Genomic DNA, 27,595 nt, shown 5'->3' with positions numbered 1-27,595 from the left:
GTTTTTGCATGAAGTAAACTAGAAGAACTACATATTGTGAATAGTTACGATCATGTTTATATATTTATTCAAACAGCTACAAATATCGATCAACGATTAAAGAATGAGATGGTATGTGTATGTTTTCCTTAGTAAAGTAATAATTATCCCGTTCTATTAAACTTTAAATGCTGGGTAAATATTAAGAGTTTTGTTGTCAGTAGACATACTAAATCAGTTTATAAAGCACTGAAACTAATTAATCGTACAAAGAATAAAAGCAAACCAAGATGTCCGCACATCGACACGTTAAAAATATTTTTTGCAGATAGTTACATAAGTGCTAAAGCGCGCTTCACTTTTCAGGAAACCGCTGTTAACATGGTATGTAAGCGTTCTTTACCATTACGTATGGTTGCAATGTTCGAAACCGCACACAATTAGGTAACGCAGAATGGGGGTGATTGGACAAAGAGTGTTGGTTTTTAGAGAGAAGTGTAATGCTTTCCCACGTTGGATTTACTTTGATCATCTTTGTTTGCGTCTTCAATTTTTGTTTCATACAAGGCAGATTGCTTTTCTTGTGCTACCTTGTCCACCTTTTTCATGGTATCTCCCTTGTAGGCGTTGTTGCCGAATCCGTGCTGCTCAGAGGCTTTACGTAGTTCTTCTTGTTTCTCGTACAAAATCGCCTTGTTTACTGGAGGACCTGCGTATTTTTTCATATATATTTGAATCACGCGTATATTTATGATGATCAGCGCTGTCGAGGTTATCCCCAAATGGGTTTGTTCTCAAAGAAAGGTGGTACAAAATAGCCTTTACACTACTCCATATAGCCATTTTTACACATTAACTACAACCGAAGTGGGACAACCTAGGTTGATTCGATACATTTACACTTTTAAAATTAACTACATATGGCCAGGGCTGCGGGAATAAATCACAGTTTCATATTTTATGAAAAAAATTCCAAATATAGGTGCACTAAATTACAATTGCTTATAGTTGCGTGGTTTGTATTTGAACTCATTTTGTAAAGTTGAAGATATGCAAATACGTTTTTAAATTGCTTTTATATTTTGGTAGTATTGATTGTATCGATAACCTTAGAGCTAAATGCGCCATTCCGAAAACAAATATTCCAAATAAGTCTATGCAGCAAACTCTCTACTGTATTTTATGCTGACCCATTTCTATCAATACATGTGCTATTAAATTTTTTGCTACCTTTTAGCACTTATTTTTAACGGGATTTACCAAAGTAGCTCAAGAAGACCGGAAGAAAGATGAGCCCGTGAGCTGTACCAAGAAGCGTAATAATCAGGCACATTCGGAAGAAAAATATCTGAATCAGCTGAGCAGTGGCCCAGTTCAGTACTATTATTCCCGGAAGGTTGGTTAGCGCGACTCCAGCAAATACCTGGTCAAGAAAGGAAAGCAAATTAGCAATTTTTAATACGGTGTATTTAATACATCAATTGTATTTGAGCATTTAATTAACTGTATCTACGTGGGCCTACCAATTATGACAAAACACCAGTTTAATTTTTCAGTATAATTCTTCTATTTAGTCTTGCAACGTTTTCCGCATCAAGCTTTTATATTTAAACCTTAGACAGGACGTTGGGCATATAGCGTTCAACAGGCGGAACATAGTTTGAATCTTTAATGATTTTATCATAGCATTGTCTTACTTACCGCGGGTCCCATTGATGCCATTGCATCAATGACTCGATCCTTTCTTGTCAGCTGAGTCTTCAATGAAAAAGTCCGAACCACGTGAGTTGTGAACTCAACAGACAGTCCTATCGCCTGTCAAAGAAATGGATTTGTGTAAATTATTTGGGCCGTTAGATGCGCAGTTATATTTATATAATTGAGGTTTGTTATGATTTTATTATTCTTGTTACTGGCTCTTTAACCACTTTAGTATTGCCGGTAATAAAAAAATCTTTAAGCTATATATATCTTAAAACATTGAGTTGAAGTATAATTCTTTATCAAACCCAAAAATAGATTTTATTGCCTGTATTTAACAAAACAAAATTCGAATTTTGTGTCCAAATGGTTTAAGTAATTTGTGACCAGACTGCATTCCGTAGAAAACCTCACGAAACCCCAGGTCTCCAAGACTTCCTTTGACATGAAATATGGCATATATCTAGGGAAATTACTAACAAACCAGCCCTTCTCGCGTGGCGTTTATATTGCAAAAATTTGCCGTGAATCTTTGACGGCCTAGAATTAAAGAATGAAGTCTTTAGTTAGCTAAATGCTTACAGCCACTAGGTTGATCAGGGAAACCGCGTTTAGGTGAACGCCCCAGAGCGAGCTCAGTCCTGCGGTGTCGACAAGGATCATCATGATGGTAATGAGCGACACGAACCCCGAGTAAATGTCGAAACCCAGGAGAATTAGATTGAAGAAGAAGGTAGGAATGAGACAGATGCCGAGTTGGAACATGGTCACTTCCGGCATGGTCAAGTACTGCTCGTAGAACACGTAGTAGAGCCTAAAGATTACAAAGGCACGTGTGTTTATGGGTGTCACAAACTACAACACCTAGTACCGCCAGCTAATAATTTTCGTTTATTGACGTTTTGTATTCGCCTCGTATATCGGCTTCGATTTTGACGGATAACCCCGTATTTGTTTGAGAAGCCTTCAAACTAAAGACAGGGCATGTTTGATTTTTGATAAATTAACTTTAAATACAGAAAATTTGTATGATATTTTTGAAAATGGCATTGCAAGGAAAAAAAATATATACATTGTTTTAACATTTGTCTGGCGGACAAAAATCGGTTAGAAAATAACTTTCTGTACTTATCCTTATGATTCTCGTCAGCCGCAGTTTGTGTGAAAATACCGATATATATAATATATATATATATAAATAACTTGTCTCAGGTTACTTACTACTGAGAACCCAAACACTCACCCATAAGCAAACACGCTGAAGTCGTCGCCGTACGAGTTGCTAGGGTCGGCCCTGAGTGTCATGGTGATGTTTTCGGCCAGCTCGCGCGCCCTGACCAAGTTTGCGGTGCAGTCCACTGACTTAATGCACACGCTGTGGTAGGCCATGAAATAACTGGCTTCCACCACGTCCTTGCCGCTGCCTTGGTAGTTGTTTGTGATATTTACCGCCGCTCCGTATGCCGCGTGACCTCTGGATGAAAAGCAAATAGCGTGCTCACATAATCGTCTTTAGAGGCCCATACACATGGATAAAAGGGCGACTTTTAGGCATGTAAAAACCCAAATAGCTGTAGACTTGTTGAGCTTTACATTTTCGTTCAGCCTTTCCATTCAACAAAAACGATATAGGCCCCTTTCAGATAAAAACATACCACATACCTGTACATAGGCTATTATTAAATTAAACATATAACGAAATTGGAATGGAAAATGGAAATCTGGTTACTGTATAAGCATAATAATGTAAAAAAATTGACTATGGTATGTAGGCTATATACACCCGATCCGTTAGAAATTAGTGCATTTCTAAGCAAAAAGGTCCAGCCTACGACAATTAGTGCATCCAAAGGATCAAAAAGTCCGACTTTTAGGTCTCGGACAATGCACTAATTAAAAAAAGATTAAGTTTAATAATACTTGACCTACCTAAACCCAAACGCTAACCAGCAGCACCCTAACCCAAATAATGTGCATTGAATTAATAATTACATAAACGCTTTAGGCTCAAAAACCTCAATTTATGACGTAACAATCCTATGGTACCATAGACGAGAAACTATCTTATGCCCACCCGAGTTTGGGCTTTTTCACCAGCATTCAAATAATTATTACATTAACGCACATTATTTGGGTTAGGGTTAGCGTTTGGGTTAGGGTTAGCGTTTGGGTTAGGGTGGGTCAAGTGTTAATAATGCTATCTCACACTTTTTGTAATCTTTTGTGAATGTTCAACGAATATTTTCAATTTATCTACGCCGGGAGTTTACCTAAAGGTCCAAATTGGTGCATTGCCAGGACCTCAAGGTCTAAAAGTCTAGATTTTTCTGCCATTGGATGCCCTAATTGTCGTAGACCTTTTTGCTTAGAAATGCACTAATTTCTAACGGATCGGGTGCTATATAAGTTGGGCTACAGTTGGGGACAGCGGTGAAGGAGCATGGAGGTTGCCAAACTTAAACCTACTTTTGGCCTAAAAACCTAATTCCGCCAATTAAGTAATTTACAACGCAATCCAGTCTACAATCTCACCCCTTGTTGCACTCTAGACCAGGGTTATCGATCAGGAACCACGGCAAGTAGTCCATGAATTCCTCGGACGTGTAGTTGTCAGTTGTGACGCACGGCATGCAGGTCGGAGGAGCGTCGGTGGCCGGACAGAAAATACTCTCGTTAAAGCCCTGCTTTCTGCAACAGGACTTGCGTCCACCCAATCCCTGTGGCGGCAACCAGTCGATATAGTCGTCGTACCAGGAGGCTGCTGGCGTTTCGATTTTCCAACTGTTTTTATGTTTATGAACGTATGGTTGTTATAGGACGAATATTGTGATTACGTAAAGAATGACATTAGCAAACTCTCATGCTACAGCATAAGACCTTTGATTACCAAACTACTAAAAACCGGTGGAAAAAATATGTCACCACCCTATATGCTATATATATAGTATATAGCATATAAGTCTTAGAAAAAGTTACTATTTTATTAAAGAAATACAAAGTAACATTCTTTTATTAAACAAGTGTTGCTTACTATTCTGGATTTTGGCTTGCAAAGGAAACCTGCTGCGTCAGGGAGTAGGTGTCGCACCCAGCCGAACCGCAAATAAATTTACCCGCAGATGGTTCTTCGAATTTGTAAGGACCTTTATACCAACATTTGTAAATGTAAAAATTCAAGTGAAAATGCCTGGCATAAGTTAAAGCAGTTTTAAAATCTAAAAAAAAGTATTTTATCTGCTCAACATCTGTTTGACCATGTTTACTTTTTAGTGCAATTGCCAGTTCAACGAATAGTATAGCCAACTAACATCGCTGCTTTTACCTTTTGTCACAAAATATACAGGAATGCCGACGTCAAGATACTTTTCCATGTAATCGAAATACTTTAACACGTACGAGTCTTTGGGAACCGATAGGTCCTGGTCGAGGCCGATGGTAATATTGGTCGACAAGTATACACACCAACAAGACACACCAGCAAATAGAACCATCTAAACAGAAAAAAATAGTGTTGCTAAAATTGTTTGTATACAGTCATACCATGCAACGAGCACCAGGTGCTACGTTTTACTGTTTGAGTGCAAAGGCATTTTTTTATAAACATAAATTAAAAAAACTACCTATTCGCACCAGTCCTATAGCTGAACTTTGAGGAACTTACCACTAAAAATCTAACAATGTCGTTCATGAGAAAAGGTGCGTAGTATTTGTGGAAGAACTTTTGCAATAAACTTTCCTGTTTCTCTTCATCGGTGTTGATCTTGCAGCAGCAAAGAATATCCAATCGATTGGCCTAACAAAGAAAATAGGTCTTGTAATAATGTGGTGTAAGGTGCTGAAAACCCAAGCAGTGTAGATGGTTTGCTTTGAAACGCTATTTATCTACAAAGCGATAGCCAACACTATAACAAAAATAGTACTGACAGATCCGATAACATATGTGTCACCACTAAGATAAAAAATTATATGATTTTTTTTATAAGAATTTTACTTTCGGATGCAACGCTTCTTTTTTGTGTAAAACAAGGGTGATTTGTCATATGAGTTTGGTATTTGTTCTGTTTTGTTTCAACCTGTTATCGAACGAGTAGTCAATGGACTCGAACAATGCAGAACTTCTTGATTTATGTAATATAGTTTGACGTATTGTCCAACGACGAGCAATATAAATTTGCTCGACAATCCTGTACAATTTAACTTGAAATACTGCTAATAAAGCTTAAAGTAAGATACAAACCTCCTGTCTTCTTGCATCAAGAGACAGAACGGCCAAAAAGGCGGTTATTTGCAAGAGAAAGTCAAACAAAATGGCCACGGCGGCGGCAAGGGCGAATTGCTGGACGGCTGGCATATCGGTCAGAGCACCCAAGAAGAAGACGACGCATTCGGTGAGTGAGCAGAGGAACATACTAGGAGCAACTTCGCCGAAGACGCGTCCGATTTGCTCTTCCCGGGTCTCGTATTCCCTTCTCTTGTCGCTCTGTATAGGGTAGCAACAACATATTTATCTGGTAGCAACAGCTTATTTATTTACTTAATTTTTGAATAAAGAAGGAATATCGCGTTGTATTGTGACGTAATATTGTGCTATCATAAGGTATAGCCTACCATGGATGTTAATACTGAACAGAGAGTCAAGTTAAAAACGAGCAAAATACAGTAGGCTATGTTGCTGAAATGGTTTAAATACAACTGGCTTGGTCAAGTTCGGAAAACTAAAAAAAAGTGTGGGGAAGGTGAGTGCCGCTGAACTCTTTGTGAATTTTAGGAAAACAACCCTTTGTAGTACCGCAAGACTAAACTTCACGCTAGATACATTCGATAACTGATATTATTGTGATATTGCCATATTGACTTGACGTGTATTTTGCCGTGTAGCGATTTTTAATGTTCCGCAAGCTGAAACAATTTGGGAGCCACAATTGATTTTGTATTATATGTGGTTTTCTCCACTTCGCTATTCCATATTTAAGCTTCCCTTACTTGACCGCATACCTCAACTATTCACCTTAAAATGTCTATTCAGATAACCAATAAACGAGCATCAATTGAAAAGCGAGCCACGTAGGAATATTTTTTTTGCTTTTGTAAAAAACCTCTTAAATTTACTGAACTTGTAGACGAAGTAATTTAGACAAGAGTCTTAATTTTTAAGAAATTTTAAACATGCACCTCTCCTCTCCCGAGGAATTTAATTATTTTCAAATACCTGATATTCGAGGGTGAGGATAAACACGTTGTCAGCTCCGATGGCCAGAACAAGGAAAGGAACGACCTCAATTACGATGAGTGACGTTGCGTAACCCACATAACCGAAGAAACCGATACTTGTGAACACGCTGGCCAGAATGACTAAGATTCCAGCAATGCCGAGCGATGCCTTCGAGTCGACCTGATGACGAGAATGATAAAAAAGTGTTACAATTTTGCAATAAGCTTAGGGGATACCCAATTTAAGCTGTATTCGCAAACTCTTTTCATTTAGCATTAGGCTTGTGGAAGTATTAAAAAAACGTCTTTTTTTGTAAAATAAAATTGTTGTAAAGTAGCAGGCAACTGAAAACTACAATCAGCAATTTTTTAAAAGTTTATTTTAGTAAAAACTTTTATCAGCAAATTTTTAGTTTAGCCTAACCAACTCTAACCGGAAATTAGATTAATTTACTGCTGCTCACCAATACTTACCGGGCACCTCTTGAACGAAGAGTAAGTTCCCAAGGCCAATGTGATATAAAGAAATATCACCAGATAACTGATCAAAAATACAATCACATCCGTTTCACTCGATCTTTCAAGTTCGTCTTCAGGTGACCTCTGTTATGCATTAAACTTAATGTCTGTCGGTAACTATTTGCTCGTTTTACCCACTGTTAAAAATTTATTTAGCATTGGGATGCGTCTTAGGACTATTTTCGATCTGTTGAGGCGACAAATCTAAAAAACTAAAGTTGTACTTCAACGAATGAAAAAACATGAAAAAAGATAAGTTTCGAAACAAACCTCGGAGAAATAGGCAAAGTCAAAGTGCTCTGTTTCCCATTCGCTAATTACTTTTAGGAACTCCCTTTCCCAAATTTTTACGATGCCGGTCCTGTAGTCGTCCTTGTCGAAGTTTTTAACCACGAAGGTTAATATGAAAGCGACTGCTTCGTTGTACAATCCGTCCTGTGGGAAACATACCAAGGTTCTGATGAACGAAATCCGACTTTTAAATCGTCTATTTTTAAGTCTATATATATTTTTAAGATATATACATTTGCGCGGAAATTTGCGGTAATACGATTAACTTACTATTATATCCATGCCATTACTGGCCTGTTCAATTTTAGCTTCCGCATTCATAGAAATTTCACCTACCTCACCCTGTCCCCCAACCGCTAAGAACGGGAACACAGGCCCTCCAAAATCACCCATGCAGTTCTGCTTTAGCGGTGTCGTATCCTGTATGGCGGCAGGCGACCTGAAAAACAGAAATAGATGAGTTCGAAAATACTTTTTGTGTTTTCAAATTAGTGTAGTTGTGTTTGTTGTTGGTTTGGAATAATGTTGGCATATTGTGTATTATGTAGGCTATTTTGTGTTCACATTGTGACCTACTGAACGCAGTATAGAAAATGATCTCTCCAGTCCACGTCGTAAGAGTTTTCTGTGATGTTGTCGTAGTCAACAGTGGTTTTGTTCAGTTCATTAGGGTCGTTTTGCCAGTAGTTCATCACCGACATAATCGTACAGTTGTTGTTGTCGGGTTCCAAAGGTTTAAGACATATGTCCTGCAATAAGAACGCAGAAAATGACGAAATACTAATGAATAATCGTGGATATTTTGTTGCGATTTAAATTCTATATAATTTCTTTCCGCTTTTATGTTATTTTTTGTGTATAGCTCTACAGAACTGGAGACAATGGTTTACATGGGTAATTTGTCAAATCGTCTTTATGAATATACTATCAACAAAACAAATAATAAAAGCATCTTATATAGCTCAAACAATGCTTATATGCTTTATTATTTAAAAGTTTTGTCCATTCAAACCAGTGCTTCTCAACCTTTTTTCGCGGCGATCCAAATATTAAGCGTAAGTATGAAAACTAAGCTTTGGCGACCCAATTGTTTTTTTCTTGTAAGCGAAATAAAAACTTACTTCTTGTAAGCGAACAAAAATAGACATTAGCATAAAGAATTTCGAATTTAAAAAATTAATATAAGACATTATTTGCTTCTTTAATTTTCCAAATTGCTTCCTTAATTTTCCAAATTGAGAAATCTTTCCAGAACCAATGTCAATTAGTAAAAACATGTGACTTACTGCAGTCAGCGACCCAACCAAATCAAACAGCGACCCATAGGTCGAGAAGCACTGATTTAAACGAAACGATACGGAGAAGAACTTTATTTGCGTACTTGAATACCAGTTCACTTATAGATTTAGTTTTTTTACTTGTTTGGGCCGTCACGTTGGGAGATAATTTTCACACAAAAAATGTTCATCCTATATGTTTGAGCCATTATGTAAACCAGGGTTTCCCAAACTTTTTCGGACCACATTTTTCGCGGACCGCAATAAAGCAAAAAATAACACAAAAAAAACTGACATCATCAATGGGACGGATGCGATAAATTCTTTCTGCATAAATCATCAATTCGTTATTTGTGAAACGCAAACTGGTAAGTCAGAGTCCACGGAAAGTCTGGACCTGTGTTTTTAAGCATATATTATTACGTCATAGACGAGGAATACAAGAATTTTTCATAAACAACTTTTTGACTACAACGAAGGCGCAACAAGAAAGATTTACGATCTGCAAAAGCTTTCGAAATCATTGTAAATAACTGCGGCAATTGTCTTTGAAAGGTTACGTACTGTACAACGTGCATGATTGACCATTTAATTTCTTGTCATATCGCCACGGACCACCTGTGCAGTCGTCGCGGACCACCAATGGTCGGCGGACCACAGTTTGGGAAACCCTGATGTAAACGATTTTCGGAAAATACAAAAAGTTTTCCGGGATATCTTACGTTAAAGGTAGCGTTTTTAGTTTCTCCATCGAGTGTATAGTTGACCGTCATGTAACGTATTTTGCTCTGTATTTCTAGCAGTTCCAACATGTATTCCTTCTGCAGAATGTCACTGAAGTTGTAATAGACGCTCGTGAACGACTGATAAATACTTCCGTTTTTGACGAACTCCGGCTTCAGTTTCATTATAACCTGTGTATGTATAAATGTTGTTGCATCATAGTAAAACAATTGTAGGCTATTCAAATAGCATTAAAAAAAATCTAAAAAATTATCGCCGGTCGATTCGCTTCACCTGTTCAGTTCTGTAAAAAGCACCAAAATGTTCGTCGTAGTAGGTTTTCTCTTCTCGGACCTTGCTGCCTTCAGACGACCAGAGTTCTATTGGGTCGTTGGTCAGAATAATGAACTGAATTCCGACAATGAGTGCTATCACGACAGCGAGGGTCGGAACCAGAACATGAAAGGGGTGACGCGCAACCCACGTGCCCCACCAGGCGAACCCATTTCTGAATGCATCCTGAAAGTGGAGAAGATTCGTTACTAAGAGGACTGTCCGTGTCCAGAATCTAAAAAGGGGATTCGAAAATAGTGGGTCCCGATTTGGGTGACGAGACTATTCACTTTGGGTCCTAATATATTACCATTGAAATATAATTTGTAAGGTTTCTGTGTGAATTACAAACCAAAAGTTATACGCATGAGAGACATTTATCTTCATAATTTTGTTTGTTTTAGGTGCGTCCAGCATTGTAACACGACATATGCACCGAGCCTTGTAAAATGGCGTCTTGAACTTGGTTGGATCCAGGTGTAGGGGGCGAGGACTTGCACCCCAGCATTTTTTTTGGTCACAATTACCTAAATACTGAACTCTTTAGTTTCGCTGGAATCTTGTTTTGTTTTCTTGTATGTTTTATTCAGGTATATCTTTAGGCATTTCTCTTAAGTTAAAGCGTCGTGAGAAAGTTACACTCTTTAAAATCAAGCCTATACGCAAACCCAATTTAGTAAAATTAATGATATTTTAGCTTATCACGCCATTAATGTATATAATTGCAATATGGACAGAGCTCTTATGCGTCTATCGTAATTGCATTTTACTTTTCGCCAACGTAACTAACAAATTAATGCTTTTGTTCGCAACTTGGACGAGTCAGAACGCACGATTTCACACCCTTAGAAGAGATGAACGTCACATTATTGCGCTTCACACGAATCGCTAGGTGGTGCCTGCGTATCTAACTTTCTATACATCTGTGAGGCGAAAACGAACACCCTCCGAACACGAATGTTTTGCCAATGCTCGTAAGCTTTGCACGAATCTTTTTTGTATGGCAAATTCGTCCTTTATCCTTCTGAATAAAACCAACTGAAAGCATTTTTTTAAAAAGACTGTTCAAGTAAAAATAACTTGCGCAGTATTTAGGTCGAATTTGTGACTATAATAATTTTGTGGACCCCTGCCTTAATCAAACCTAAACCAACAACGTACTCCTGCAGAACCGAAAATTTGCTCACCTGCGTTTTCTTTCCGAGCTTCTCGAAGCACGAGATCTCCCCCTTGTTTATCAGGTGCCTGCCAAAGTTCTCGTACATCACTTCGGCCGTTTTCGCGTTCAGATTCTTCTCGATCTCGAGCATCCGGAAATCTATGGTGGAGTTCCTCTTTTGACAGGCGCACGACAGAAGAAGGTAAGCGAGAAATCCGACCACGAACGCGAGGAAGACGATCAGCATAATCACCGCCACGCCGTCCGCATCTCCGATCTTAAACTCTTCCGGAGGAGCTTGCGTGGGTGGAGGAGCAGGGCAGGACGCCAGGCAATCAGTGCAGCTGCACGGGGGCTCCCCTTCACGTGGGGACGTGTTGCAAGGATGAATAACTCCAGTCATCTTTTCCATTCCCTCGGGTGCTTTACGTAAACAACCGACAAGTTAATAAGGGAATTTTACTCTAGAGCATAATGGTTGGAGTTGTAGTAATAATGGTTGGAGTTGTAGTCTTACGTAATAAGAATATCAATGCCCATACACAAGTAGGTATTATTTTGAACGTTTTGAATAACTCTGCTGATGTTGAAAATAAATAAAGAGTTATTCGAAACGTTCAAAATGGTACCTACTTCTGCATGGGCTTTGATATTCTTTCTGTATGGGCTTTGATATTCATCACGAATTTTACTCTTAAAAATGAGACCAAACAAATTAAATATACACGTCCTGCCTTGAATATTCTTCTTAACAAAACTTTTTTTTCTGAAAACTATAATATTAGTGATATTACCTTTTACTTTTAAAGGGCATGTAAATATGTTTTTCAACTATCACACTGGCCTCTGACAAATTACAATTGTAAATCAACAATCTTAATTCCATCCTTATTACGCGATTATTGTTTGTACTTACGTGCGGGCTCGACATCGCTGTTGATTCCAGTAGAATTGCCAATTTGGTGAAAGTCCATGTTGAGCGGCGCCACGCCATTGTTAGTGGAGCCGAGGTAGTTGAGGAACATCTGGGTGGTGCATGCGTCGCCGCTGAATCCGTTACACACCAGCGTGATTGCTTTACCTGCAAATAACCACAAATATTTGACTACTGAATATCCGCGCAGTCATGCTTGACTTTTATCAGATAAATAATGAACGAACGTTTTGTTATTTACAGCGCATTTGTTTTGATTAACCGTCAAGCAAATATATATTACTTTTAGCAATTTGTACAAGGATTAACGAAATAAGTCCCAATAGAGACAGCTTAAATTTGACAGATACAGCGGGTGTTTTGTCGTACTGGCAAATTAAAATGTCGAAACTAGTTGAATTAGAAAGAAGGTTTTTCCCCTGTTTTCTAGTTTTTAAAAATTGTATCCTACCGTTGGTTTGCGGGAATAAAACGTCTTCGCAAGAGCCGTGTATTCCATCGGCGAACACTTGATCGATATAAATCGTCTCATCTGTTACGGCCCGAGAACCCGGGTTAGACTTGGATTCAATTGTTCTTGTCACGTTAAGAAATGTGGCTTGATCAGGTGAGCAGGTTATCTATACAAGCAAACATTTCGCAAGTTCTTAACTTTAAATATAGCAGTACGCATTATTGCATCTAGGAGTCCGTCGGTGAGCTGACTTTTCCTTCTTGTTTCTTCACTCCAAACTTTATAGTTATGTGAATGCTAGCCTCCACTACAATACAATGTTATAGTATTAGAAGTAATTGTTAGTTGTCGTGATTGTCGCGATTCTTTTGTATTGTGAATAAACAGTGGAAATTTAGTGCACAAAAAGTATTTTTTGACAATTGGCTGAATAGCAAATAAAGTATTTTAGGGGGGCTTGCGTGCCATTTTTTATTAGGTCGCGCGCGACATTTGGCACGATTGCCGCTTGTTGAACACTCCTGTTTTACATGGTCGATCGCGTCGAATATGTGTTACGTATAGTTGTCGCACACGAGTCGAACATCAAAATGACCAATTGTTGTCTGGACAAGCCTAATAAATCGTTCTTTGACGCACCGGTAACAAATTAACCTGTATTGCTGGCTTGGAATGCAATTAACGCTCAAAATGTTAAATAAGTGTTCTTGTGATTTTTTAAATGAACCAGTCGATCGCGAGCCCCTAAAAATATTTTAGTCCTCTAAAAATATTTTTTTTAGATTGCAATCAAACATAAGTTGGCTACACCTGACACTGTAATAATTAATAGCTGTATTTACCACGCAGTAAAGATTCCTAAAGTTTTCCAAACAGCTGGGACATCGTCCAAACATCAAAACAGAAGCTGCCAGCTGGCTGTCGAGCGTGTTGATTTGCTGGACGTCACAACAGGCCCGAGCGTCACCTTCATCCGGTACAAGAACAGGACAGACTTCTTTCAATCTGTTGTAATGCAATGTGTCCTTGGCAATATTCTTCGCTGGTTGCGGACTGAAGCAAGGAATTTCACCTGGGAGGGAAAAGGGAATCTCATTTTGAAAAACCGAACGGCTCTGTGCGATATATCGCTAATTTCTGACATCTTAAAGGATATATATAAACGGTTGTTATCAGGCTCAAATATTAATCAAAAAACCGCTCTACTGGCAATTATATTTTTCTCCAACGTTTCAGCAATCTATTCAAGTCGCCTTTTGCAGGGTGAATAACGTCGAACGCTTGTTGACAAGAAACAAACCACTATCTAAGGTGTTATGATTGATCGTTAAACAAGTTCTGACCAAATAGTGTAAATCTTTGTGGTCAACCGGTATTAAAGTAAAATGAAACTCATTGTGACTAAAACTTGCCAACAAAACCATTAATAAACATTCGTAGAAACGTAGAATTAACAACACGCAGTTACCTCTAATAGCTGCGTTTTCCAGCTCGTAGTTATCGCCGCATTGTCCATTGAACATACACATACCCGGCTCATGGCTCACGTCTTGACAGCTGGTCTACATTAGGGAATTTATTGTGCATAAAGACGTAATAATACATTTTGTATTGGTATTGCTTTACTTCTATGTAACGTACAACTGAAGGACATTACCAACAATCATTCGCTGTTCAGTTACTGACATGCTGAAAGTGAAGCGTTAAACAAATTAAAAATCCAACTCTTAAAATTTATAACAATCGGCGCGTTGAAGGAACTACCTTTGTGGATTTTTCGCTAATTTGTTCATGAAAAGAGTTGCTTAGTTTTACCACAAGCTTTAAAACTTAACCGGCTGTCTTTTAATAGTCGATAAAGGTAAAGCAGATACGAATTTAGTGGACTTACCTGTGCGACTATAAGAATTATCCCCAAGAGACATCTTTGCAGTTTTATTTTGTGCATAATTAAATCTCCTTTGATTCCTTTTCTATTCAGTAAAAAAAAAAATAATGTAACATTTTAGCGCCTGGCATGTTGTGAAACAGCAATACGTTTTCTTGAGTAATCGTTCAAAATATGTTTACTATAAGATAGTTTTTTGTTTGTTTCAAAACTAGCTAAAGTTATATTTAACAATCCTTTGTTAATACAAAATTATATTGGTAATCCTAACAAGCTTTTCTACACGATTAAAGTGAAAACCCAGTGTTTGACAAAGGCCTACTAACGCATATTTTTACAAAAGCTTGACGATATTTTAAAACAGTTTATCTCTCTATAATCACAAATTTTAAGGCTGATCTTTTAGTGTAGTGTAAGGTAAACAAAAATAATAGTCTCTTTATTGTTTTCGCTTAATCTACTGTAGGACAAAACTTCAACTGTCACCTTAAGTCTTGCCTTAAATGAAAGTTTCTAAATACACTTTTCCAAGGAAACGCCTATAGCGAAATTTAACAAGAAGTGCTGCTGGGTGAGTAGTTTTAAATAACCGGAATTGGACTTTGGTATTTATCCAAAATGAGAGCCGTAAAACAAAGAAGAGCTTATTGCAACATTGTGGGGTGATGTTTTCTCGACCAATAGGAGACCGTTCATCGGTTTATTATTTACTTTTGACTTTGTCAACACGGAGATACACAGGTATGACGCTTTACCTTTTAAGTGAGAATATCTAGCATCAATAAAAAAACAGCCATACATCAATAAAAAAACAGCCATCACTGTGAGTTAGCAATTTGAGTAAAAAGATTTACAAATAAAAAAGCAAAACACAGTTGTATGTTTTTTACGTTTCTTCTTAATCTAACACCTAATTAAATTCGTCTGAGCCTTTTTGGAGGCAATCTCATCGTTTGCGTTTTTAGAATTTTATTTTTACTCAACTTTAAAATCTTATCGGAAACCAAGAGAAATGTATCTCAGCTATGTTACTGTTTTAAATTGGGCGGCGCTTTATCAGAGTTTGTCATTTTTATCCCCACTACATAGGTTATGTAATTGTTTGCTTAACAACGTTTTCCGAAAGCGACGTCAAAGCACGGCGAACTGATGTAGGTCGCTTACCTAACAGTACAACTTGCGATTACTTAGCAAAACTTATCCAAATAGACTTGTTGTTTAGGTCATTATGCCCTCATAACCTTTCCCTTATATTCCCTTTTTTGTTGAAGTCGGCGTTTAACCTTACCCGATACTCCTTAAATTTGATAATGTGAATTAAAAGCTGACAAACAAACCAGTTTTGCTGAGTACTAAAAACATACGAGGTGTCATCTTTTCGAACAAGACCTTAATTAATTTGTTTTTTAATGATTTTACAATTAATTCACCCTTTACTTTGAACAAGCTGTCCAATAGAGCATATAGTTTTAATCGAAAGGCTTTTCTTAAAGAATTAAGATACTCGAAGTTAAATACCATTCATAAACTTTGCCCAGTTAAATTGTTTTATACTCGCCCCTAAAAAAACAATTTGCTTTACACAATTAAATATGAGCACTACTTCATTTCGTATAAAACACTTACAAAAGTAAACAGTATAGTTACCAAACTATTAACAAAAGAACTATAGTCAGTACGAAGATTGCTAAGATATCGTTTATCATTATCGTAAAATTTTGTTGTTTTTTGCCTGTTTCAGACCGACTGGTTTAGTGTGAGTAAAGTTTTACCTACTAATATTAACTTAATTGTCAATAGTATAAAATTCATATAGAACCTATATAATGTAGTGTCCAAGCTGTAAACTTGTTAATATATGGTTGTTCGACTTATAATATTAGTTAAAACAACGAGGTTTATATTAACTCTATTTTTTGTTAATTCAAATTTGCTTGACAAAACGTTTTGCAATACTTAGGTATTGAAGATAAAAAAATCTATAAAAATGTCCTAGTTTTTTACGGTTCTAAAATTTATGGGAGATCGGTCGTTTAGTGGTGATTAAAATGCAGCCACCCGAAAATCGCCTGTTACGTTATGCCAAAATATAGGTTGTTGCGCAAGCACATTCTGAAAGCAGATGCCTCAAATATTTGTGTACTTGTGATCTTGCACGCAATAGGCTGGCACTACGATCGGCGAGCTTAGACTGGCACCAGTTGTGCGTTAATCATTATGTAAGGCGGCAAGTCGCACCACACACTGTTGAAAGGACAGTTTACAAAAATTGCTTGGCTGCTACGAATACTAGTTTACCACAACATGACGCTGCCCGACCTCACTTTTCTGACAACAAGGTTTCTCCAAAGTCAGAAATAAGAACAAAACATTTTTAGTTATTTATGCTTTTGTTTATCCCAAACCGATTCTAGGTAGAATTTAGAAAATTAATTTAGTACTTTATAACATTTAGAAACACGCTTGGTTAAATCAATACTGGATATGCTAACGAATATGAAAAACAATAGATAGAAACGTCGGTTTACACTTCGTTTACACCAGAAGAGCAATTTCTATCTATTGAATTATTGTCTGGTGGAGCTAGATCTATTTTTAAGAATATGAATAACGTTTTGAACGTTCATTGATTTTCGGTATTATTTGATTGAGTTATTTATTTTTACTTAAAGAAAAAGGATCTTTTTAAGGTAACGGAAGACCAACTAGGGATGTCCGATAATAATTTTAGCCCTGTGTCACATCTCCTTTTGCGATTTAAACAAGAATTATTTTTTCTTGAAATGCAAATTTATCAAAAAAAAACTTGGTTGTAACTATAGCATATTTTGGCCTAATAATCTGGAAAATAGACTTTTCACGGTTTAATTTCATCTATGATAACGTTATTTTTTTGGATCGCATCCATTTTGTTCTAAATATTGGGTGTCGGCATCAAAATAAAATTTCAAGTATCAGACATCCCTACCGCAAACTAATATTTGCGCGGGAAAATATTTATATTTTGCAAAAGTATGCACCATGTAAAATCAGAGTGTTTTTTTATTTATGCGAGCCGTTTATATAGAAAATATGCTCGCTTGATGCTGCTCAAGCTATTGTTTTTACAGGCGTCACTTAAACCTCTACTAGAATTCAAAACAAAGTTTTCGCAGAGGCTTTTAAGTCATGTTACTACGCAAACAACCCGCCGTTTCTAACTTCGATGCTTTTCATCGATTCACGGTGAAAAATAAATTTAAAAAATGGGATGTGCTCGTTATTTTGTCATCTACATTCTATATTGTTTGTTTCTTCAAATTTTCAACGTTTGCCACCAGTCAGTTGCTGTGTCTAACGGTCATGCATGTCAAGAAAATTAATTTTACTTGATGTCTGCTCTGCATAATAAACTCTTTAACTCTGCATAATAAACTCTTTAAGTGCATTTTTTTCGTTTCTTTTAGAGTTGTAACAACCAATGGTCGCAAGATGTTGATAAATACAAATTATCAATTATAAATTGGTATTTCTGACAAATATATTTTTATTACAAGCGTCGACGTTTAAACCACTTAAACGGTAATCTTCTTCAGTATACGTCCGAACAACAAAACGAGAGTAACCTTTTCGTGAAGATAACCAAAAATGCCTGGCAGCAACACTAATTCAAACACCAAACTCCATTTTGCTAAATCGTACTAAAGTATTTTTAAACGTTAACGATTTACAATTTTCTCTTGCGTATGTTTTCTTTTTGACCAATCATGAGAATAATACACTATTTTAGACAATTTAGTCATGAAACTAAGTTAATTGAAACCTACAGAACTAATTTTTTCGTTTTTAGCACGTATGTCTTGACACCGTTCTATTAAATAACTTGTTAGTAGAAAAAAATGTTTAAAAAATAGTTGAAGGAAGTGGTTGTCAACGTTTTTAACCTACAGACCGGTAAAATTTCTAAAAATTTGCGCACCGGTTGACCTTTAAATATCCAAATCAACCCAAAATATAATTACGACAAAAGTATGCAACTTTAAAGCAAAGAATGGTAACTTCAATTTAACGAGGAATGTGTTGATTGGCGAAACATAATCTAAGCGGAAGTTTACTACTCCTGGTAAAAATTCAATCAGATGCAGTTCCTGTCCACGCTAAGTTTAGTACATGGCAGATTGTAGTGATTCTCGGAAATCGACGGAAAGTCCAAGCGTTTACAATCCTGAAGTTGATTGCGTGTTAAACAACCATGCTTATAAGTTAATCTCATAGATCTGTATCTTTAGCATAGATCGCGTACTAAGACTGACCGCAATACACTTAAAATCTAACACGATATGCCGATGATAATTATAGTCTCAAGCCTTCGAGAATGATAAAATGCTGCAGTTCGAAAAGTCTATAATTCGTTTGGCATAACGAATAATGTTGGTTTGTACCAAATTGCAAATATCAGGCTAAATTCAAATAGCTTGTTGCACGCAACCTAAATACGACAACATAATATACCTTTTATAAACATGCTTTGATTAATTAAAGATACAAGGGACGTGTAAATCTATTACTACTTAATTGTCTGATTGATTAATATTTTCAATACAATTGTTGTTTACGATTTATTACATTCGCAAGCGAAATGATAAAATAAAAAAAACTGGGGATAATTACGCAGAATTATCAACATCCATCAGCTTGATTTGCGTTTAACGCTTAACATAGTTTAGATAAGTCTGGAAATGATTAAGGTTATGACGTTATTTAGATTCAAGCGTTTTTTTAATTCCAACGGAATACAAGGGACACCAACAAAAAAAAGTAAAACTGGTTGAACTGAAAATGTAAATCTCTTACCAGAAAAAACAAACATACCAAAAGGCCAAACTGTAGACCCCAACTAAAATTTGTTACTTTGTTCTTAATTTAGTTTATCTTCGATGATGATAAAGTCTTAACTTGGGATCACAAAGTGATTTAGGCAAACTGAAGCAAATACACTTGCAAGCGCACAATAGTTAATGACAAGCCAGCCGCCATCATCATAATGATACATAAACCAGCCCTAATGCAACAAAAAGCGTGAAAAAGAAGTTGGCCCTGAGCTCCACCGCGAAACCTTGGGATCCCAAGCGTCGGCCATGTTTGTCGTTGCAATAGTTGGAATTGCAGCAGGAGACCTTTGCGCTTAACATAAGCAAGTTCTTCCGTTTCTTACACGATCGCTTTGATGTGCACCCGAGCTCGATCTAGGTTTAAAACCACAACAGTTTAAAATATTTGTCCTAAAACGTTAGGGCCTATATTTTTGAGAGACCAGTATAAATTCATGTAATTCGTCGACCAATTTCTGTAAACTATATGTAAAACGAAAGTTGTTGATATGCAATATGTATTATGCTTAAGGCATTCGTTATGAGAAATAATGCTCGTATTGTTTTAACGCTATCTATATTTTTCTTATTTAACTAAGTTTCAAAAAATATACAACTTAAGTTAGACTTAAAATATTATGGTAAATATTTACAGTACGACTAAACACAATGTTAAACGTTAAACTTAATATTTACAGTACGACTCAACACAATATTAAACGTTACGTAAATATATAGTTTAGTTTTTTTGTGATCGTTCTTCTATGGAGAAATTGCAAAACAGTTCTAACCTAACTAATAATTGAATTTGTATAAAAAAGCTTCTTCAATGTGGCTAAACGTTTGAAAACTGATTCTTTTGAACTTGCTGTCAATAAAATTGTGTACCTTGTGCGGACGTATCACGGCAATGCAATGGTCGTTTACGTTGTCACACAGCACTTTCTTGCTTGTGTCTCTGCATCCTTGAATTGACGTGGACTTGCAAGCGAAGCAGTAGAGCTTGGGTGTGACCGTTGTAGTTGTTGTTGCTGTTGTTCTTGCTGTTGTTCTTCCTGTTGTTGTGGGTATTCTTGTGGTTTTCTTTGTTGGCGTTGAGCTTGATACGGAGGTTTTGGTCGTGGTTGTTGATGGCGAGTACGACTGTGTTTGTTTTGTAACTGTAGTTGTAGGGGTTGTTTTGCTGGTCATCGTTAGCGTTGTTGCTGTCGATGGCTTTGTTGCTAATGTAGTAGTCGAACTTACGGTTGTTGTGGGCGGTCTTAAGGTCATTGTATTTGTTGTTGTTGGTATTAGTGTTGTTGTTGTTGGTGCTGCTGTTGTCGTCGATGAAAGGGTCGTGGTGGTAATAGCGGCCTCCTCTGGAGTCAGACACAAGTTTTTTACGCACACCTGGGCACCACTTGAACACGCTCTGCACAAAATAATTTAGTTTATTTTGATTTATCAATTTGAAAGAATTGATTTTTGTGTTTTAGTTGTGAGACTAAAACATTGAGAAACACTACATGTAGTAACAAATTTTAATCTAATCAGATTAAACTAAAGACTTTGTTACATTTGGTTACACCATCGTGTAAATTAAATATTTTTTGCATTTGCAGCAAACCGTTAACAAAATTATTACGTGGCAGACTACTAATGTGACAAACTGATATAACCCCTAATCAAGCATTTTTAAAAAAAAAGGTCTATCTAAGCATTTGGATATCAACAATGGGGAAAGACAATATTCGTGTTTCGATATTTCCGAAGATTATATATTGTTATTTTAAAACAACAGTGAAATGCAAATCTTAGCGTTGATTTTATTTTTAAATAGCGTTTCTTCCGGAAGTGTGCGAAATTAATACCTGTGCAGACTCATTTGCGTCCCAGCTGTACCCTTACTACCAACACCCACGACCCAAGTATACGTGTGTTCGCTTGTCGCGATAGAATGGTTGAGAATAATTGCGGTACATTTAGTCACGATTGAGCAGTGAAATTAACATACCGCTGGGAGTGGTTTGCATTGAAATTCGCATTGCAAAGACATTGTAAATGCAGCATGACAGTCGCCAAATTGGACGCGAGAAACTTACGAGCACGGCGATCCCGTCTTGTAAGGCAGCGCGACACCGCGGTTGAAGAGAAATCCCTGCTGTGTGTTGCCTGCAGGGGCGTACTCGCAGAAAAGCAGGGTGACGCCTGTAAGGTCTCTGCCTGGCACGTGTACTACACCAGGGCAATATTTTATTCCGCACCCGACCATTGTGGACTCGGCCCAAACGAGCTGCGACAAAAGCCAAGAAAGTGTCATTGGCAGGGTCGTTTGCGGGTCGATCACGGCGTGAACCGTTTCCCAAGACTGGGTTATTTTTGGAAATCTATTTTTTATTTCTATAGGTGAAATATGTTGCCGGTATTGGCCTGATTACTATCCACGGCGAGGCATTGCATCCGCATGTAGCTTTTCAATTTGTTGCCATACGTATTGGGCATAACGAACCTTTAGTTAAGTTGGTAACAAACTTGATGCTAATCCTTAAAAAACACAACATGGCAATACATTAAATTTAATGTTAATGCGAATTTGCTGCCGCATCTTCAATATAAGGGACATTATCTTTGCCTAGTAATCCAACTTTTCGCGCAAAGCTTGTGAATTTTTTTTATTATAGTGCGCTTTGAGGGAATCCTCTCAGCATAAAAGCACCGTGTGCACTATACGGAAACTATGAACCAAGACTTAATTCATCTTAATCTTTATAAATGCCTATTTTTGCGTTTTTCGCGAAAGCATTGTGTCTTTAAAATGTGGTCATCGAGAGTTTAACGGTCTAATATAACAATTTATAGCGTTGGTGCGAACGATTTGTTGCCTAAATCTTATAGCAATACTAATTTTTAAATACATAAATATCTTCTTTCCACCTCTAATTGAAAGCTATTATAATAAAATGTTAAAAACATACGTTCAACAACATATTTGTTCGCATAAACTGATTAAAAGTTGCCGACCCCTGATTTAAACAGCGGTGGCTTGTTACGAATTATTGTTAAACCATTTATTGTTTTCGAAAGTATTTAATTATGTTTTGTTGTTTTCATAATTACAAGTGGGTCGCTAAAAATCATCAATGGGTACTTTGGGATTCGCGGTGCAGTGTTTTACCGTCCCTGTTTAATGTCACGCAAAGAAGGTTGGTGTTTGGCATATTCTTAGTTAGCAGCAATTGTTTTACGATGCATGTCTGAGGTAGCCTACCTGTGTATAGTGATGACAGACTTTTCCAGTTTGACAATGGTTGCGCTCGTACGAGAAATCTTTGTATTCTTCATACCATAGAAACACCGCCTGGTCTACACCATACTTGGAATCTGTTTGAAAAGTAGAAAAATTGTCTTATCTATTGGAGCATTGACGATTTAAGTGGAAAAACTGCCTGTCCCCTTTTGAACTCGTGCGTGCAACTAAAATTAAGTCTAAAAAACATTCAGGGGATAGCAGTAACGCATTTGCGCGAAGGGCGAAAAAAAACTTTATTTAGTTTAAAGAGAAAAAAAATTATAAGAAAACGTGACGCCTTGTTCACACAATGGCTCGATTTAGTAGTAATTACCAAGATGATTTGGGCAAACTATTATGGCTTTGTTCAATAGCTGCATGGCTGCCACAGAAGCAACGTATAAAATGTTAAAACATTGTGTTTATCCTGTTGAACAGCCAAGTTTAAAAGGTTTTACTTACGATAAACACAATGTCGCAAACGTGTTGTATATTCGCGCAAGCACAAATACATTAAGGTTATTAATTTAGCAGAAAGTGCATTTTTTTAGAGATTTTGATTCCCGGCGTCGCAAGCCTTTCGTCTTGATTAGTCGAAGGGCATGCGTTCGGCAAGTAATTTACGCCCGGAAAAACGTTCACGTCTTACTAAAAAATACTAACTTTATTGCAATCATGAATGTTTAACTTAAGAAACACCAATAGGCACTTATTTAATCTTGTTACCCGTGTATATTTAAATTAGAGTAACCTTCTGCACAAAAAATTGCGTTTTGAAAGAAATTTTACCGATTTGAAATACGGTGATATACCTGACAAAAACGTCATAGTTTGGCAAATACTTTCAATTTTTAGAAATCGTACTGAACACCAGCTCCATCACTTTGAATTGTTAATATTTCATATACCTTTCGCTTATCGTTCAGAATAAACTAGATATAGAAGTATTTATACATTTAGTGAAATATGTGCAATTATACATTTAGTGTCCTAACCAGGATCTAAATGGTTCCATTTTTAAAGGCTCTGCGACCAGTGCTTGGGTCGAGACTCAATGGTTAACAACCATTAAAAGTGTCATTTCTGATTTAATAATAATACCGTATTCGGCTGACAAAGAGTACTTTTGACAGTATACATCATGGTGATTATGGGTTTCAGAAAGATTTTTGAACTACAAAAGGTTAATCAACTTCTTGACAGTACTCCCCGGACTAAATGGATTCCGAAAATAAATTTTGTGTAACATATTTGTTTAGTTTTGCCTAAGAATTATGTCATTATTGTGTTTGAAGGGATAGCTGTCGTCCAACAGTGTACTTGTAGTTGCTCGTTGTTTAAACCGAAAGGAAGCTGCAGGATCGCGCTGTGGATTTCCTTGTTATGCTGCCGACGTGGCAGGCCTGTCATTTCCACCAAGCCATAATATTGAAAGGTTGTTTATGCGTCACCAAGTAGCCTATACTTAAGGTCGATATTCCAAAACGCTGGGACAAGGTGCTGCAAGCGGCATTGTTACTGTAGTCAGTATTTCCTAGCCTTATTTGCACTAAACCCTCATGTATTCTAATTTTTTATCCTTCCTCCTTCCTTAACCTTTTCAAGCGGTATGTCAGGCTGCGACGTCTTAAAAGTGGTCCCTTATATTGCTGTTTTCAGTTATGTCCGTGCGTTAATGTGCATTTAAAATGAAGTCGAAATACAGTAAGTCAAATAGAGCAGAGGTATGATGCGTTAAATGTGACTTAAGTTTGCAAACCCATCATTTTAGAAGTATATACGGCAACGCAAATGATTTGGGAAGGTATACTATACATCAAAACGATTTCTCAGCGTAATTTAGAGGAGGTTAAAAAGTTATCCTACTGATCACAGATCTACCAGACCACAGAAAACGACTTAAAGAACAACACAAAGCTCACAAAACATTTCATTTTTATTTATTTCAAGTATGGAATTTTTTAGGTATTAGAAAGAAGGGCAAAATTGCTTAGCTAAAAAATAATTTGTACTTTGTCCCTTTTCCCTATCCGGATCCTCTTTATTTGATATAACTAATGTAATACCAAAACATGTGAGCTAAATAAATGCATATACCAATTAAGTTAAAATAGCTAGTTAAGCACCACTGCTTTATGAGGACAGACAATTTGTGAACGATGGAAGATTAAGGGACTTCCGAAAAAATAACAGGACAAGTGAGCATTCCCTCCTCGACACGATTTGTTTTTATTTTTACTCTCAGGAATAGATTAAATGATTGCTTTGTAACCTTTAAAGTCCCCACAGGAGGCGCTACACACAGATCAAGAATACCTGTTTTAGACGTATATTACTATATACACGCTTACAAAAAAGTACAAACTGCCACGTTTTCGTATTGTACAAACGAACGAAATGCTATACTTACTTGGAAGTCTTCCTTTTGTCCCGTAAAGATTTTCCCCAAGAGGTCCGTAAACAGCCGAATATTCTTTTGCTCCGTGTTTGTACAAACACTTTTCCGCTTTCTTTTGAGCAAACACGGCCAACTTTTTGTTCCAGGTCATTAATCTCATGTTGCTGGCGGGCGGACTTACCTACAAAAGAGTATTAAACGTCAAACGAAAAGTTTATAAACATATGCACATTGGAACCTTGCGTATCTTTTGTTTTTACGCCTTATTCCCTAAACGCTAAACCGTCGATTCCATCTTATACCTGTTGAATTGAATTTCTACGAATAACTTTAGCCGTTTAAATTTCGAGTCATCACTGTCACATACTTCCTCGTCGAATGAGACGTCCAACGCGGTCACAACGAACGACCGACGCTGCGAAATGAAGCGCTGTCAGTTCATTAAAACGATTGACACGTCGGCCGCAAGCATCCCGCAATGTCGCGTTTCTCCTGTTCTTCGTTTTCATGTCCATTTTACAAGGCCGCGCACCAGCCCTGGGTGCAAAGGTCTCTTTTCCGGACTAAAAGTTTGCGACTTTACACACTTCGACAATGTTAAATCGATTGGACGTTGTGGTTGGCCAAGCAAAATATAAATGACAAAGGCGTTCTATAGAAACCAATTCACCAATGTCTGGCTACAGCGTGGACCGGAGCGAGGCGCTGTACCCGCTATTTGGGTGGATATTTTTTTTTATTATAATATGCAAGTTTTCTAACTGACAGCGTTCGCTGACAGAGCTCTCAACCCAAATTTGACTAAGCTGTTGTTTGTTTCAAAATATGACTTGTGCCCGAGGTAAACTGCAAAAATAAATGTATTTAAGTTCGATTTTGTTTGAAAAGTTTACCAAGTGGCAACCTGAATGCCACCAAATGGAGCACTTTTGAAGTCTTGTTTTATACACTATTGAACGTAATTCTAAAAGTGAATGTTTTTTATTTCATCATTAACTGTAGCTTGATGTTGCTTTTATTTTGCCTATGCTAGATAGTTGTACACACCTTTTTGTTTACATCGTATCAATCATGGCTGCCTTTCCAGGCCACAAAATTACACAATCAACCGTTTGAACGTTTTGCCAACAGACAAGCGGTTTCATGTACACACTGCATGTTGCGTGTCACGCCTACCGAATACACAAAGTGATAAGGTGGGTCCTACTTTGGCCTATCAACATGTATGCGCCAAACTTTTCATTTAGCAATAAAAATGCAAAACTATAAAACTGGTGAGAAAAGATCACTAAGTTTAAAGCAACTTACCAAGCGTCGATACCGATTATGAGCATCCACTAACTTTGTGATTTCGCCTTCACCTAATGGACTTTCTTCGGAGGAACCATTAGCTACATTTCTAAGAAATTCGCTACAGAGCAGAACGAACAAAGCTTGGAGCAAAGAATTTGCCATTTCGCGTAAAATTAAAAACTTTTTTTTCGATTTAAGACTTCTTTAAAGTGATGCAAGGAATTTAACTGTTCTATTTCTGGAAGTAAAAGTACAGGATTATTTTAATTACTAATTTGAATCGCATATAGGCTGCATATTTTTAATTTAATTTCAATCAAATTTATACTTTAAGATAAATTGAAAGACCATGCAAATGGTACTACTGTAAAAATGTAAAACAAAACAAGAGAAAAACACAAACCCCAATTTTAGAAATGTTTAATTCTTTTTTGCTGATAGCTGTGGATATGAATGAATCGATGATAATTCGTACACCTTTTACCATATCCGCGTATCGCCTAGACTGTTCGCACGCGCATTCATTACACACCAACTTGCACATCTTCACTAAGTTGTAATCACTTTCGAGTTCACGGCGTTCTACATGTGTGTCAAACTGATTGAAAGCTTCTACGTTTTAACAGCCGAATGGTGCAAAGTATTCAGGATATCCCTCTTTAACTTGTGTCGCATTGCAACGAATGCAGACTTGCGCCAACATGCTCTTGTTGTAGGCTGCTTTTGGCTGCACAGTGCACACCTTTTTATAGCATCGATCGCTTATACCCACTTCCGTATAGCTAAACTTCTTTCTCCACTTGCAAATTTCGTAGGGGATATTGATCGCCCTAAACGTATCGATGTTTTAATTTCACTTCTTTGTCGTGGGTATTTAAACTTAAAATCAAGCTGATTTTTACAATTGCGTCATGCCTTTTACAATAATGTATTTGTTCGGTCATTGGGAACATTATTTTTCAAATATAGCCTTCTGAATAAAAATAACTTGCTATCAAGTATATGGGCGGTATCATTCAAAAGTGTCATTTTTATTTATTGTTGAACATTCAGCAGCACTGCTTTGTTTTGATTTGTCCGCTGCTCCCTTACTGTAAACCTTTAAACCACCGAAGAGAACCATGGCTCGGTTTAATATTGGTTTGTACACAAAGTTATCATTTGTTGGCGCCATTTGATTCCCGTCTATTCTCCACCACGATTATAAGCAACTATAGTAATGACCGGACCTGGAAATTTAGTAATGACCGGACCTGGAAAATTTCCTATAATAATCCTAACTGTTTTAAAATTACTCAGACAAAAACAAAAAAT

At 37.0% G+C, this 27,595-nt stretch overlaps 2 protein-coding genes across 2 annotated transcripts; both read right to left on the bottom strand.

The window, feature by feature from the left end:
- Window positions 1-390: 390 nt before the first annotated feature.
- On the bottom strand, window positions 391-14,506 carry LOC146167870 (NPC1-like intracellular cholesterol transporter 1). The gene is made up of 22 exons (XM_083386157.1): window positions 14,473-14,506; window positions 13,424-13,653; window positions 12,579-12,747; window positions 12,110-12,274; window positions 11,222-11,616; window positions 9,996-10,220; window positions 9,701-9,892; window positions 8,278-8,450; window positions 8,038-8,140; window positions 7,681-7,845; window positions 7,366-7,494; window positions 6,890-7,072; window positions 5,918-6,160; window positions 5,342-5,473; window positions 5,003-5,171; window positions 4,712-4,823; window positions 4,213-4,461; window positions 2,924-3,154; window positions 2,263-2,494; window positions 1,681-1,794; window positions 1,240-1,402; window positions 391-688 (listed from the first exon to the last, which is right to left on the bottom strand). Exons 1-22 carry the CDS (start codon window positions 14,504-14,506, stop codon window positions 465-467), a joined length of 4,032 nt encoding a protein of 1,343 aa, XP_083242283.1. The 3' UTR covers window positions 391-464.
- A 4,542-nt stretch (window positions 14,507-19,048) lies between these two features.
- Window positions 19,049-26,550, bottom strand: LOC146167869 (uncharacterized). The gene is made up of 6 exons (XM_083389254.1): window positions 26,297-26,550; window positions 25,001-25,169; window positions 22,570-22,682; window positions 21,404-21,594; window positions 20,208-20,733; window positions 19,049-19,694 (listed from the first exon to the last, which is right to left on the bottom strand). The coding sequence occupies exons 1-6, from the start codon at window positions 26,441-26,443 to the stop codon at window positions 19,488-19,490; spliced, it is 1,353 nt and encodes a 450-aa protein (XP_083245380.1). The 5' UTR covers window positions 26,444-26,550; the 3' UTR covers window positions 19,049-19,487.
- Between the last annotated feature and the right edge of the window lie 1,045 nt (window positions 26,551-27,595).

This window comes from Ascidiella aspersa, chromosome 1 (assembly GCF_963924565.1).
Source record: "Ascidiella aspersa chromosome 1, kaAscAspe10.2, whole genome shotgun sequence".
Lineage (NCBI taxonomy): Eukaryota > Metazoa > Chordata > Ascidiacea > Phlebobranchia > Ascidiidae > Ascidiella > Ascidiella aspersa.
This window is presented reverse-complemented; position numbering and strand designations above follow the sequence as displayed.

Excerpts from the sequence above, each read along its gene's own strand:
- LOC146167870 (XM_083386157.1), bottom strand. The coding sequence starts at position 14,506 with ATGTCTCTTGGGGATAATTCTTATAGTCGCACAG. Across the intron at positions 12,748-13,423 it reads TTAGGAATCTTTACTGCGTG|ATAACCTGCTCACCTGATCA; the intron begins GTAAATACAGCT and ends TTGCTTGTATAG. Across the intron at positions 6,161-6,889 it reads TCCTCACCCTCGAATATCAG|AGCGACAAGAGAAGGGAATA; the intron begins GTATTTGAAAAT and ends TACCCTATACAG.
- LOC146167869 (XM_083389254.1), bottom strand. The coding sequence starts at position 26,443 with ATGGCAAATTCTTTGCTCCAAGCTTTGTTCGTTCTGCTCTGTAGCGAA. Across the intron at positions 25,170-26,296 it reads ATAATCGGTATCGACGCTTG|GTAAGTCCGCCCGCCAGCAA; the intron begins GTAAGTTGCTTT and ends ACTCTTTTGTAG. Across the intron at positions 19,695-20,207 it reads CCGTGATACGTCCGCACAAG|ATCGAGCTCGGGTGCACATC; the intron begins GTACACAATTTT and ends TTTTAAACCTAG.